At 38.9% G+C, this 14527-nt stretch overlaps 1 protein-coding gene across 2 annotated transcripts in view; it reads right to left on the minus strand.

Annotated features, from left to right (window-relative positions):
• The window catches only part of RBKS (ribokinase), a 64347-nt gene that overhangs the window by 13135 nt on the left and 36685 nt on the right, over positions 1-14527 (minus strand). For both annotated transcript variants that reach the window (XM_088145619.1, XM_088145617.1), the window contains one exon: positions 7955-8143. In XM_088145619.1, the coding sequence (XP_088001745.1) occupies positions 7955-8143 (189 nt within the window). The remainder of the gene's footprint in view (positions 1-7954; positions 8144-14527) is intronic.

The following is a 14527-nucleotide window of genomic DNA, read 5'->3' on the forward strand; positions in this document are numbered from 1 at the left end:
ACAGCCAGAATGGTAGTCATTTGGTGATCTGGATAGGATAAAGACCTATTCTGGGACAAATACTGAGTAAGCATCTTTTCATGCCAAAGTAGTTTAAACTTGGCAAATTATTGTTATAGACAAGCAAGGATTCTCAAAATGGTCTTAAAAGGCTGGGATGGAACAATGGCAAGACTCCAAAAGACTGATGGTATCCAGTTGTGTCTGGAGCTGCAGGGCAACTTTCCCTAAAAATAAAAGGTTGGAAACAAACAGTTGGCTGGGGAGTCTGCCTGCACCCATGTTTATTTTTTTGAGAAACACTTTTATGTTGTTTTCTCTGAGGCTAATACAGGCTGTAGCAGCACTACTAATTACACTTGTACATCAATTCTGTGTAACATTTAATCACAAAGCATTGATTAGGATAAGAATCTTAGAAAAGACTGCTTTCCTAAGGACAAATATTCAAGGCACTTCTTGAAGGAAAGCCCTCTAAAATTATTTCAACAAATGAACAAATACTTGTTTCTTGCATATGAGGAAAAATGTCACCAGGAAAGGCCCCAACTGTCTATATCAGGATCTGAAGTCAGGATGACCTATTCTCTGTCTAGAATAAAAGCAAGACAAGTCAGAGGGAATGATTTCAGCTCATGCTACATTCACAGCCAAGCTGAACTTTAGCAAATAATAGATGCAGTGTTAAAAAAAAATAACAGTTGCTGATTGGAGCAGCTGGTGGTTTATTTTATTCTGTATGGCTCTTTGTATTTCAAAAATTCATTGGATTGCATATTTGAGGCGAGAAAGCAGAAGGCTAAGTCACAGGGTTATTTTGGCTGCATGATAAATAAAGGCAGCTATTATATTATCACTATCTGGGGCATAATTTTTTACAATAACACCCTCCATCTCACCATGCTTCTGTGCAATTAGCCACAATTAAAGCCCAACTGCTCACCCAATTAAAGTTTCCACTGTTAACAAGCTTCTCACACTGTGGTCAATACCATTTTTTGCTATTATGCTACCAGCCCTAAGCAGGAAAAGCTGAACTTTGGTCTGTCCTCTCTTCTTGGTGAACTGAAGAAGTTGCCCTCAGCACTCTCTTGGCCAACAGCTTAATTTCCTAGCAGCTGCTTTTTTCACTGTCAAAAGGTTAACTTAAAAACCAGAGAAGCTCTGCAAGAAAGATAGAAAATACCAAGGGATATTATTGAATAGCTAAGGCATTTGATAGTATTTGAGTTAACCACAGGTTCCACTTCTGCTGATGCACAGAATTTTCAGTAATTAGTCACTGGATTGGGCTCAGTATTTATAGTTTTTTAAGTCACTGCCGTTAGGCCACAAAGTCAGGAAACAAAGAATGGATGCATTTAAAAAGGACTGGCTTTCTGGTATATTGATAAGATTCCATTTTATTCCAGTCACAACTGAGCTTTCCTGGCTTGGGTCTAGGCCAGAATTTGGAAATGTTTTCAGGACATAATCAATGACCATACAAGAGGCTGAAAAAGGATGTGGGGTATCAAGGTACATGCCTAAAATAGGAAATGGATCTGGTAAGAAAAACCTTGTATGTAAAAAAAACACTACTATATGAATTTTGTTCTAATGGAACTGTGTATCAGTAGAAAGGGAATAGAAAATTTAGCAATAAAGTTTAGGCAATAAAAAAGCACAGTAAGAAGCACAAAAGCATAATGTTGAGTCTGAAACAGACCGGCCACCTAATAACTCAAAGTCCAAACTCGGCAAGTCTCCATTTGCCTATTGGACCTCTAGTGCAAGCGACCCAATTTTCATGAAGGAGCCTTATGGACCTATATATGGTGCTAAACCAATAATAGCTTATCTTGTATGAACCCAGCCACTGTGGTTTATAAACCAGGTTTATGACTCAGTATGTTAGGTGAACCCAGAAATCAATGAACCAATTTACTAATTCCACCCTTCCCTGTCCACCCAGATGACATTTGTTTTTACAGGCACTACTTTTTATTAGACATTTACATTCCACCTTTCTATGATAAAATCAAATGTAACTTTGAATAAAAGGACAACTCTCAAAATTGGAAAAAAAAAAACTAGCAGTAAGCTATGATAAAACAACAATGCAAGATCCATTCTCAATAATACAGGCTAAAAAAGATAACAAGAAGGAAAAAAAAACCCTTTCAGAATAAAACAGTCTTAAGAGCCTGTTTAAAAGCAAGCAAAAAAGAAACACTGTCTTGGGAAGCTATTCCATACTGAAAAGGCCTTTTTCACAGCAACATTGTAAAAGCAACTGATGAAGAAATGGTGGAAAATAGTCACTGGGGAATGCTTCTGTCTCCCTGCATTTATTGTTGCTACACTCTGCTGCGTCTTTTACCTTTTTCAACAGAATTAAGCAAGGGAGCTGAAAAACAAACAGCCAACATGCACAGCTATGATTATGAGGAAGCATAGGTCAAGTCACTCTTTTGATAACAAACAATTAACCTCAGGCACCTTGCTATAAAAATGGAGAGGTGGGGAATCGCACGGAAAACTCAGTATTGCAGCCACATTACCCATGACCTATCGTAGCTAACCTTCAACACTTCAGACAGAAGGCAATTAGACAGGAGGCGTTTTGGACTTGTTGCAACACTCTAGTTGGCATAAGAATAGCTGAAGAGCTGGTGTTTTCATCTTTAAGAAGCCATTATCTTCTAAACCGACTTAAATATACACTTGTGTATTACCTGTTATTTTAAGGCAGAGAGGAATATTTAGAAAAAAGTCAAGGGAAGACATAGTAGTTGAGTTCCCAGGAGAACTTTTTAATTCTGTGAATTAATTTTAATTTTACATAGTAATTACTAAAAGTGCAACACAAGCTTCTGCATGCTTTCTCAGGAGACATTCCTACTGATTTCAACAAGATGACCTCCCTTGTAAGTTTAAGTGTGCTTAGCAGAAGGAAATTTTACTGAATTCAGTGAGAATAAGTGGATAGAAGATTGCACCTTCATGCCCTAAGTACACTGACCTGTTAGTAAGCCCTATTCTTATGATTTTTATTTATATATATTTAAAGTACATATGGTTTTGATTGTCACCTTCTGTATATGGTTATCCATCCATCCATCCTCCATTTAGAGGTTGTGGTAATGAACCAGAAAAGGTTAGAGGATTCTGAATATGATTGAAACGTGTTACTGCATGTTGTTGTAATGAAACTATTGTTGATTTATGGGCTCTGTAGAATCCTGTCTTGTCAAACAGAGATTCTAACAATATTGTAAAAAACAAAATGCTTACAGCAAAATGACTTTGTAGGTTTTAAAGCAGTATTTTTTATAACAATGTAAGGTCAGATCTAATGAGAGCCCAAGATATACATCTATCCACAAAAAAACTACATGGAGTTTTTTTCTTAACATCAAGGACATGTACATTTTATTTTAATTCACAGGGCAGTCCTGTTTTGGAAACAGTACAGTCAGCTGTAAGATCAATGTAGAATCAATGGTCTTTGATAATATTTCTTAATGGAAAAAGCAAACATCTCTAGCATTGGTGTTTGTGCATGTTATTGTTTGATATATAGACAGAGAAATTCAAATATTTTTATATAATGGTTTTATACTTGTATGTGACAGTTATCAATCAATCAATCATATTGTGGCTTGGAATGCAAAGTTGGGATTTGTTTTATAGGCCCAGACAAGTACAAGTGAGTGACAAGGGTAAACTTTCTATTAAGGTTGAATGAAAACAGCGTTTCTCAATCTAAGCATATTTATTAAAAAGTCTAAGTGCAGCAGGCTTTACTCCTCTGAAGCCTGCATAGGATTGCAGCCAGAAGAAAGGGGTTTCCCCTTTTCCCCACACGAGCTGAATTTTACATGGACCATCAATTATTTAATCCCTTGATAGTGGGAGGGATGTCTGTTAGTTTATGCTATATTGTTGTATATTTTGAGAAGACTGCTTTATCTGAGATCCACTCTGTCCATCTTACAGAGTTGTGAGATTGGGGTAGCATTTAAATTTTGTAAGTAAGTAAATAAATAAAAGCACAACGGTGGGCTAACTAGCACAGCAAACAATAGAACTGTTACTAGGTGAGCATGAAACAAAAACTATGTTTTATTTCTGGCATGAAACAAATTAATCAGAAATTAAGTTGAACCATTCTGGGTGGGTCAAGGTTCGGCCAAATAAAACCTGGATTATCTTTATTGTCCCATATTTCAGATGAAACAAAATCCAGGAGGATCTTATGGGCAAATAGGGCAAGGCTAGTGTGCCTTGGCCCCTTTTCCCCTCCTCCTCTGGATGGTCTGCTTAAATTCAAGTGTGGTATAATCCAAATTATCTGTGGTTCCTCTCACCAGTCTTTCCCATGCTGTTCCTATTTTCCCTTAGCTGCTGTATACTACTGATGGCCTTGCCCTTTTCCCATTGTTTCCCACCTTGGAACAATTCTGCCCATAATATTTATTTTTATTTTTTTTCTATTTTTTCAGTTTGTAAGACCACCAAATTGACAATAATCCTTAACCCATGTGTTTTGATCCAGAGATATATCATCTGAAAACTAAATGCTCTATGTATGGAATGATCCATGCATGCAATGTTTTGTACATCCTTAATTATTATCTCCAATGATCTGCATGCAGTGGTTCTCATAATTCCAACCATGTAGTTTTCCTAGATTAGCAATATGACTGTGGCTTGCTGCTGCCTTCTGGGACTTTCCTGAATTCTGAATCTAGCCTATAGTCCTGGCATTTCCTGTACCAACTAGGGCCCACCCTGATTAGCATTCTGGGATTAGCCAAGGTCATCTAGATGTTGCCACCTTCTGTCATACACATTTGCAACCGAGGATAACACTTCATGTATACAATCAAATGGACTCTATTCCATTAAAACTTATGCTATAACAGGTTTGTTGATCTGTTTTTCAGGTCAACAACCACTAGCTCCAGGTTGTATGGTTATGAAGACATCACTGCAGTTGATAACAGCAGCACCTACTAAAGACCATAACCCTATATCCATGCATTGGCAGTACCTGGAATATCCTAGCCTTGCTACTCTCCCTTTCTTGCTACCTATACAGTGGGCCTTTCTGAGCTAACCAGTAATATCTGTAACAGAATTTTGCTGCTGGTGCAGAGCGAATCCAGTAGGCAGGCGTTTACATAGTCACAAAAGTGGAGAGACAGTGGTAACTGCATAAGATTTTGTCCAAAGACTTCAACCAATACTGAAAGTATGTCTAAAATTCAGATGCTGAAAACAAAGGAAATGGGAGGATTAGTGCCCTCATGATCCATCTGTGGGTTTTCCTTGTTGCCTGTTGTTAGAAATAGTGTTCTCTACCAGATGGGTGCTTGGTTTTGATCAGATAGCCTCTTCTTACACAGATATAGGCTAAAATAATTTCAGATTATGGCTAGTGGGAGATCGAATTTGAAGAGAAGCTGAGGTTTACAGTAGTTTTGTTTAGCTTCAAAACTACTCTGAGGTAAGTATACATTTAATAATTTGGTATGGTATCTATGAAACTATTTAATTAGCTTCATTTGTAAATGAAAGGGGGCGCTAAGTAGTCAATGTTGAGTATTATCAGTGGAAGTAACTTTTACATTTTTCTTGACCATGAGCCAATAAAGCAAGGTATTCAAGTACTTCTGTTAGGTGACTAACCTGCAAAATTATCATTACAGCCCTCCAGTGTTATCTAATCAGTAAAAATCTGGCTATGAAAACTCCTAGCTTAATCAGAAAGAAAGAATTCTCGTGGATTAAAAAGTGTGAAAGAGTATCACTTTACCAAAACAAAACAAAACAAAGGAAGACTGCCTGTTAAAACATCAATGATAAAAAGATGTATTGCTTAATCAAACAATAGGAACTTTCATTCACAACCCCAAATACAAGCACTTTTACATTAACCTGAGTTCAGTCTGAAATCACAGTCTCTGGATCTGACTTTCAACGCTGGGACAATCCTGGGACATGTGAAGAAGAAAGTGTTTCCTAGCATATTAAAAATACATATCCCTCATTCCTGTGGTAAGCAGGTCACATTCAAGATTTTAAAATATGGCTTCCAGAGAGTAATTTCCAGGGATTTTGATTCGCCACTCAGTTTAGCAAGTACAGTGAAATTTCAAAGGACAACAGTTCTGGCACTTCTTTGATAAACCGCCTTATAAAGAAGGCTACAACCAAGTCTCTAAGTTGGTTTCCATGCTGACCATGAGGAGTGAAAAACTTGCAGAAACACAGGGAAACTATCATCTTGGCAGGGTAGTAATAAGGAAAGTATTCAATCAAACACAACAATTGAGGAGATGCAAGGCTGAGGGGCAGACTCTCCCAAACCAACATATGAAGCAGTTGCCCCTAAGGAAAAACAAAGTGGTTACACGTGAAGAACCTGCAAACAGAACTTATGTTTATGTCAATGTGAACTCATGAGCTGGTATTTCAAACTTGGAAGCTGACAACCTCTGATAGAAAATGCTCAGAAAAATCTACGTAGCTATGCAAGTTCTCTGTCCTTAGGTTCTGCAGATCCTGCTGTTAAGGCCTGTTGTTGGGCATTTGGCAGTTAGGGCTGTTTTCCTGAGAAAAATTCCATTCAAGTGTATGAACAGAAAATATTTGCCTGCCCCTTTGTATCTTACCTACTTGTGCACAAATTGATGTACAATTAAACAATATAAGCACAGGTTTGTTTACTTCTGATCAAATCTGCTTCCCCCTGAATTAAACCAGTTATTCTGGTTTAGGTGCATAACAGCACTGTGATTTGCCTCTAACAAAAAGTTACAATTGCTTCAAGAAAAACACATGACATCAAGCACCTAAAATGTATAGCTGGTACATACAGTGCTCTCAGCAACATCACCAGAAGTGTTCTGCATTTACATCAGAAAAAACAGTACAAGATGTCCCAGCGTAGTAAATGTGGGTGAGATAAACCTGCGAAACAGGAACTTAACTACTGTCCTTCTTTGGGGCTGTTGCTAATAATTGTAACATTTCACCCTTCAGTCAGCATTTGATTATAAACAGGAAAAGAACAGAGGAGAGGACAGAGAACCCCCAGTTCTCCAGTACAGGAATGCTAAAGTTACTGGCCATACAAATCACAAGAAAATTAATTTGGCATGGCATGCTGCTTCTGCCTTTTAACTATGCCCTGTGGAAGTTAAGCACCTGATACTTCTTAAGCTCTACAAAGCCATGGGTTCTGCCAGCACATACACTTTAGGCATGTGAGGACACAACCAGTTATTCAATTTGGGGGAGCCAGAGAACTATTGGGCGTCTCCCTTCTTTTTCCACAGACAGGAGGTGGCTGAAGTGAAGGTGCTGAGGGATTATGTCACCATCTTGCACAAGTAATAAGAACATTACTGTTGCAATACAGAAGAGACAGAAAGATGAAGGAAGCCTAAAATAACATCGTAAGTACACACTGCTCTCTGGCCTATCTAAAGAACACCAGCCTATAAACCCTGGGTGAACTCACATTCATTGTATAATAGGCTAGATGGCAACAGTCTGATGATATTTTATTTATTTTATTTAAAAGATTTGTATGGCCACCCATCTTAAAACAGAACTCTGGGTGGCTCACAACAACAATATAACTGAGAACTATAAAAACCATAAACCATAAAACCCAGCACCTCAATCATTCCCTCAGGATGCCCCACAACCAACTCCAGACATCCTTGCTCTATCCCAGCGCCTGGGTAAAAAGCCAGGTCTTTGGAAAGGCTTTTGGATGGCCTTTGGAAAGGCTAAAAGGGTGGGGGCCTGCCAGACCACCAGGGAGAGGGTATTTCATAAGGTAGGGGCAGCCACAGAAAAGCAGCCATCCAAAATCACCCAAAGATTTAATTTATTACTGAGGGTTATTAATGCTCAAATGAATAATCAAAAATGAGACTTAAAATATAACACATACCGTGGTATCCACAGCAGTGATCTTTGTGACAGGAACATGATTAGGAGCTGGTTCCTCTTTGGAGACTATCACACAACCATCTGGTCCCAAGGTTACAATGGCAGTCCTACAGCCTCTCTCTAACAATTTAAGTCCAACTTGTCCAGCATCTCCAGCATTGCCAACTGCAATTCCTGTTAGAATTTCTGCCTTGAAAGAAACATTAAAGCCAAATATGTACACAAGAAAGCAAAGTGTACCTGAATAGCAACAGCATTTACAAAAAACATATATTAAAATTCTGATCAAGTTGTTCAACAATCAGTTCTATAAAGTAAATATATAACATTGATAGTATCAAATAGAGAGGGAGCAGGTATGTCTAGTTGTAATGGAAGAATAGAAATATCAGAATTTTGTTTCCTTTGGACTAGGGACTACTGGACTTCCTATTTGGTATGTTTAGAAATGGACACGGACAGCCTAATTGGTTCCACAGAGCAAATTCCCAAATAGTTCCTTGGGCCCTCCTTAGGGGCATTGATGAATAAATCATTATTACTCTCGTAATACTGACTGACTCAGATTCATGGTAATAATGTTATAAACAAATAATCTATTCAGGTAAAGTTCATAAGGCTAACAGGAACAAGTCCATGTACATTTGGCAAAGTTGCGACACAGTAAAGCTTCCCATTTAGTGAATGAAAGCACATTTGTGATATGCTAACAGGCTATATTTTTAGATGTAGATAATACAATGACATTATCATGAAGCTTCTACAATTGAGATTCTCAAAGAGTTCTATTACAAGGCTCTCATTCAAGAGAGGTGAGAGTTTCACCCCTGCTTTGCCTAATGGGCTGCTTTGAATAGCAGCTTCTGGGAAAACTATCCTTGGGGTTCTTTCTTGTCTCAAGTGTCCCAAATGGAGGTTAAACTTTTCCCCAACCTTCCTGCCAATTTTCCTGGAGGCAGCTCTTCAAAGCAGTACTCTAAATAACTATAGAGAAAAGTATGTTGCTTCTCACTTAAAGGGTGCGGCTTTAAAGAGACACCTTGGGAATGGTTGGTAAATCCAAATTAGTTTGAAATTAAGTGTACTATTTCTCCAATTCCAGGGGAATGTGTATGAGGGAAAAGCATGACTTACTACCCATCTGATTCTATACAGGTAGTCCTCCCTTAACAATTTGTTCAGCAACTGTTCAAAATTATGAGAGTGCTGAAAAAGGACACTCATGACTGGTCCTCGAAATTCTGGTTGTCACAGCACGCCCGTGATCCCATGATCGTGAGCTGGGCACCGGCAACCAGCTCGTACTTACAATGGTTGCAGCGTCCCACAGTCATGTGATCATCATTCGTAACCTTCCCTACTGGCTTCCCACAAGCGAACTCAATGGGGAAGCCAGTAGGGAAGGTTACAAGTCATTCTGGTAAGTCACGTGCAGCCACCCCCAGCCCTGCTGCACTCCTGCACCCTCCCCTGCCCAGCAGCTGCCACCCCCGCCCACGCTGCGCTCCATGCCTTAACTGCCTGCCAGCCTGCTTGCAAGTCTCCTGGGACTTGCGTAATGACCTGTGATCCTTGCTTAACAACAGCAGTAGGGGTGGTGGAATTGTCGCTAAGCGATGCAGTCACGTGACATCACTCTTTACAACTGCATCACTTAGCAATGGAAATTCTGGTCCCAATTCCCATTGTTAACCGAGGACTACCTGTAGCTGGGGATGGGTGAGACCTGGTGTTTAAGAGAGAGGTTTTGAATGTCACAGAGGTAGCAAGAAATATTTCTATATTGAATTATCTGACCAAATGGATGTAGTTTCGAAGGGGGTCCAAACAATTCCTTGGGAATTTGATTTGTAAAGATATTTGTGCTTTCAATGTCTGTTTTTAAATTAATAGCAAGTCCAGTATTCCCTCATCCAAAAGGAACAAAATTCTGTAGCAGTAATCCTGGCAGTTCTCAAGATTAAAAACAAACAAACAAGCAGGAAAACATCCAACAATATCACAATGAGGATTTAGAAGAATGGTGAAATACAAAGCAGATACTACATTTGTGCATGCTTCAAAAATTATAAGGAATAAGTGCTACAGAACTCATGCAAATGCAACACCTCTCTGCTACTAATTAAAACAAAATATCTTTTCAGCCTTCTGCAAGATCCTGAAAAGAGACATGGATGCTTTAATGAATCAATTCATTAAAGCAGCTGCCATCTCTTTTTTTTCCTGTCTCCTGTAGAAACCGGGGGGGGGGGGGAACACTTGGCTGCTTTAATAAATAGCAGAAAGAACTTGTGCTTGCACAAAGTTCTGAACCCTCTTCTAAAACATTCTTAAAGTATGCCCAGCCCTATGTTGGGTGTTTCTTTAAGCACAGAGAGTACCCAAAGTTCTTGATCAATGCTTGTCTATTTCTCCTTACATGCTGCCACATACAGCTGTGGTTGTGGATTTATCAAAATATCTGTTCTTTTAGGAGTTTCTGCTGTATTTGCATTCTGCAGAGAAATGCCTCCAGCTGCATGCAGCAACTGAGGGAACAGGGGTAAATCAGGACACTATGGAACAATCTGAGAGACACTTTCCTGCTAAGGTAGCAGATATCAGACAGATGGTGCGTGCCAAAAGTAAAAATGTATTACCAAGTCTCAATTGTGAAATTCAACATAAAACTGCTGGTTGTGTTGGAAAGTTCCTCTCTCTAATTTTTAATTAAAAACAACAACAACGTACAATTGGAGGAAACAACTAATGGCTGCTTTTAAAAAGAGAAATAAAACACAATAGCAGGAGGCCTAGGAGGATATTTTTTTAACAGTTTACAGCACTAGGCACAAAAAAAAAATCCCCTTTTGTTAACAGCATAAAACATTTAAAGAGAAATGAACAAATGTTTAAAGTAATGTGGTTCCAAATTATTTATGGTGCTAATCTATGTAAGTTTCTAAACAATATATCTAGTAATGCAAAGCTGTCATTGCAAAACCAAGCACTTAAACTGAAAATGCAGACATTGACTCAAACCTGGAACAACCTACATTGAAACTAATTCTTTGTTTGGCTGTACTCACACTTCCATGTAAATATTTGATTGCTAAATCTTTGAAATAATGATTAAGCACGTCTGTTTCCTAAAGAGGACATTGCAGACGTACCTGGAGAAATCACAGGAACATCTGAACTAATGAAGACAGTGTATAAACTATACCTTCATGTCAGCTAAGTAATGAAATTGCCTACCAATATTGCCTTCTACCCTAGGCAAAAGTCTGAGAATCTAAGAGCCTGTTTAGAAAGTATGGTCCCGCCTCCTCCTCCTCCTTTTCCATAGCATAATTCAACAATTTTGTGGATTATATTAACATTTTCTTTTCATCTGAATCAGATACCTATGGCTTATCCAGTATTTATAAGCTGCATTGGTTCCTTATATATTCTGGATCATAAACAAGTTTCATACTCCAGGTTTAACTTCAAATTCCAATACAATGATCAGAAGTACTAAATTACGTCAAAAAAAAAAGAGAGAGAGCTATATAGACTATAATACTATAACACTATAATATAGAGCTATATATAAAACATAAATGCAAGTGAGCAGATTTTGCTCTCCCCATTACATCTTTTTTCTGTAAAGTCACAGAAATGCCCCAAAAATTGTTTTACTGCATATAATATTTCCATTTCTTCAAGCAGCTTAACAAGATGACTTTGAGCTAGTTACTCTCAGTCTAACCAACCTCACAGGGTTGTTGCTGTGGGGAAAAAAAGGAAGGAGGGCAATGTCTTGAGCTCCTGAATGAGAGGCAGGGTATAAATCTGACAAATATTTGTTCTCTCACTTTTCTGCATTAGCATGCACATTGTTATTCAAAAGATCCTCACAAAAATTTGTATACATATTCATGCACATTTTATGGACTTCTATTTTTGCAACAACTTTCTCTCAATATAGGCCTTTTGCCAATGTTTTCCTAATGTATGCATTTCTACAGACAGTTTTGTCTAATATATGGCTTTTGCACATTCTAGATTAGTGTGTCATGAAATTTGGAGGAGTCCAAATCCTGAAGAATAATCGTGGACTAGTTCATATTAAAACCTGAATCAAATGAATTTGCTTCCATCTTTAAGAAGTAGTTATATGAACAAGAGAAATGTTGTTTAACAAACATGCATCTACCCTCCATGTTGCTTTTTAATTCTGAGGCTGAATGCTCTTAGAGAACATGCACTCGTGTTTTTTCCCCCCCTGTTCTAATGTGGATAGTACAGAAACTGATGATGTAACCATTTTCCTTGCAGTTTAAAATTATTAAGCAACACACGGCCTGAAGTTTGGCTTTCACACAGGCCCTAAATTTGATTTACTTATTTTGCATTTCTTTCATTAAAAGTATTAAGGAGAAAGAGAACCAGCACATTCCTGGGCAAACCTCAGGGATTAAGTTATGCTACATCTGGTGCACAGTGAATTAACAAGCTAGTTTCAACAGGCTTCATCATTTCTGGGAAAAAGAGAGAGAGAAAAAAACAAACAAATGACAAGCTAAGCAAAAAATCAGGAGCTGATAAACTTGTAATATACATATGCATGAACTGTGAATGAAGAATTAAAATTGCACAAATAATAGTTATTATTAAAGCAATGAGTTAAAAATATATAAAAGCCACAGCTTGTGAAATGTCCTTTGTGGGTAGGCAGGCCACTGATATCAAACCTCTGGTTTTGCTTCATCCTAGCACAAAAATGCGTAAGGAACAAAATGTTTTAGAATACAGGGTATCTGTGGTTGCCAAAGCATTCACAATGTTCAGCAGACCAACACTATGAAGCATGCACTTTTATCTAATATTGAGGTGATACCGCTAACATGAAAGAATTTGCAACATTTGATGCTTCCAAGGCTTCAGAATGTCACAGACTGATTATACGGTTCTGGTGTTGAAAAGATAAATAATAGTCATGGCATTAGACGGGAAGTTTCTCTTATCAGCCAATCATAAATGGACATTTCCTTGTACTTTATACTAATTAATAAGGCACCCAGCAGAAACTTCACACTTTGCACTGACAATGGGGCATAAATTTCCATTTCCCTTTAAACTAGAACACTAGTTTTGATACACTCTGAATGTTATTTTCGCAAATATTTTAAAAGGAGATTGGCAGAGCAGTTATTCCCCCTCCCTTTTCTATATAAATACAGAATAATTATTTCTATATAAATAAGTTTTGCCTTCTGAACATTTTAGACATGTGAGGCCTGACTGTGTGGCAAACTGTTCCTCTTTCAACAGAAACAGGCAAATATGGAAGACTTATGGTAAATTCCTAGTTCTGCTTGAAATTTTATACCACAATACCACAATACCAGTTTGCACAACAAACTGTGTAAATAAAGTTTTAAAGGTTCAAAAGCTTTCCAATTGTGTTTGTGAAAACTAGACATAAAAGCATAGAAAGTTGCTTATTTTCATTTAAAAGTGTAAGTTGTACAATCAACAGAGCATATTCAAAACACCTCTCTATTCACAGAAGCTACAGGAGCTAAAGAGCTAGACTTGGATATGGGTTCTTTGGACTTAACACAGTGTGGAGGCAAGATGACGTGAACTAGATTTCAAAAGCATAGCTGGTCACTACAGGTAGTCCTTGCTTAGTGGCCATTTGTTCAGAGACTGTTCAAAGTTACGATGGTGTTGAATGAAGGGACTTACAACCGGTCCTCGAAGTTCTGGCCATCGCAGTGCCCCCATGGTCGCATGAACAAAATTCAAGCCTGCCTGCATTTACGATCACCCTACTGCTGCTGCCGCCCCTCCCCCAGCTGACCTTCATTGTCTTAGCCAGCTTCCCCTCCACTGGGTTCACCAACCTGGCCACACGTGGGGGAGCGGCTGTGAAAATGTCCCACAACCCAGCAGGTGTGTGCCATACCACGGACCACAACTGGCCAGGTCCTTCTTTTGCATGTTGGCCAGTGCCTTTTTGTGCCCTGGCCAAGACCTCCTTTCACAAAAGAAGGCCCGGGCTGTGCAGGAGCAGAAAGGAGGCTCTGGCTGGCACACAAAAGAAGGACCTAGCTAGCATGTGAAAAAAGGCCAGCACAAAAGAAGGTGGCACGAAAGGAGGCTCTGGCCAGTAGTGACACACAGTGCAGTGCAGAGGGCAGGGCCAGGGCAGCTGGTGGCAGTAGGTGGGCGGGCAGCCAAAAGGGCAGAGATGGGGAGGAGATAGGTGGATGGGGGAAGTTGAAATAGAGGCAGTCCCTTACCTTCTTCCAAGAATGGCTTGGATCCAGGAGGCTCCTCACCTAATGACTGCATGGGATTCGCTCAATGACAGCAACTGGCATTGTCAGAAATGCCATTGCTAAGCAGAGCAGTCACGTGACATTTCACATTTCACTTAACTCTGCTTAGCGACAGAGTTGCTGGTCCCAATTAGGGTCATTAAGTCAGGACTACCTGTATAAATGTTACTCTCAATTAAGCAGCTTACAAAATATAAAGGAGGTTAGGACCAAGAGCACAAAATTAATTTGTTCCAGCTCTGAAAAGACACTCTGGGCAA

This window comes from Python bivittatus, unplaced genomic scaffold (genome assembly GCF_059951505.1).
Source record: "Python bivittatus isolate LINGU-HERP-01145 unplaced genomic scaffold, Pbiv_v1 ctg000020_np1212, whole genome shotgun sequence".
NCBI lineage: Eukaryota > Metazoa > Chordata > Lepidosauria > Squamata > Pythonidae > Python > Python bivittatus.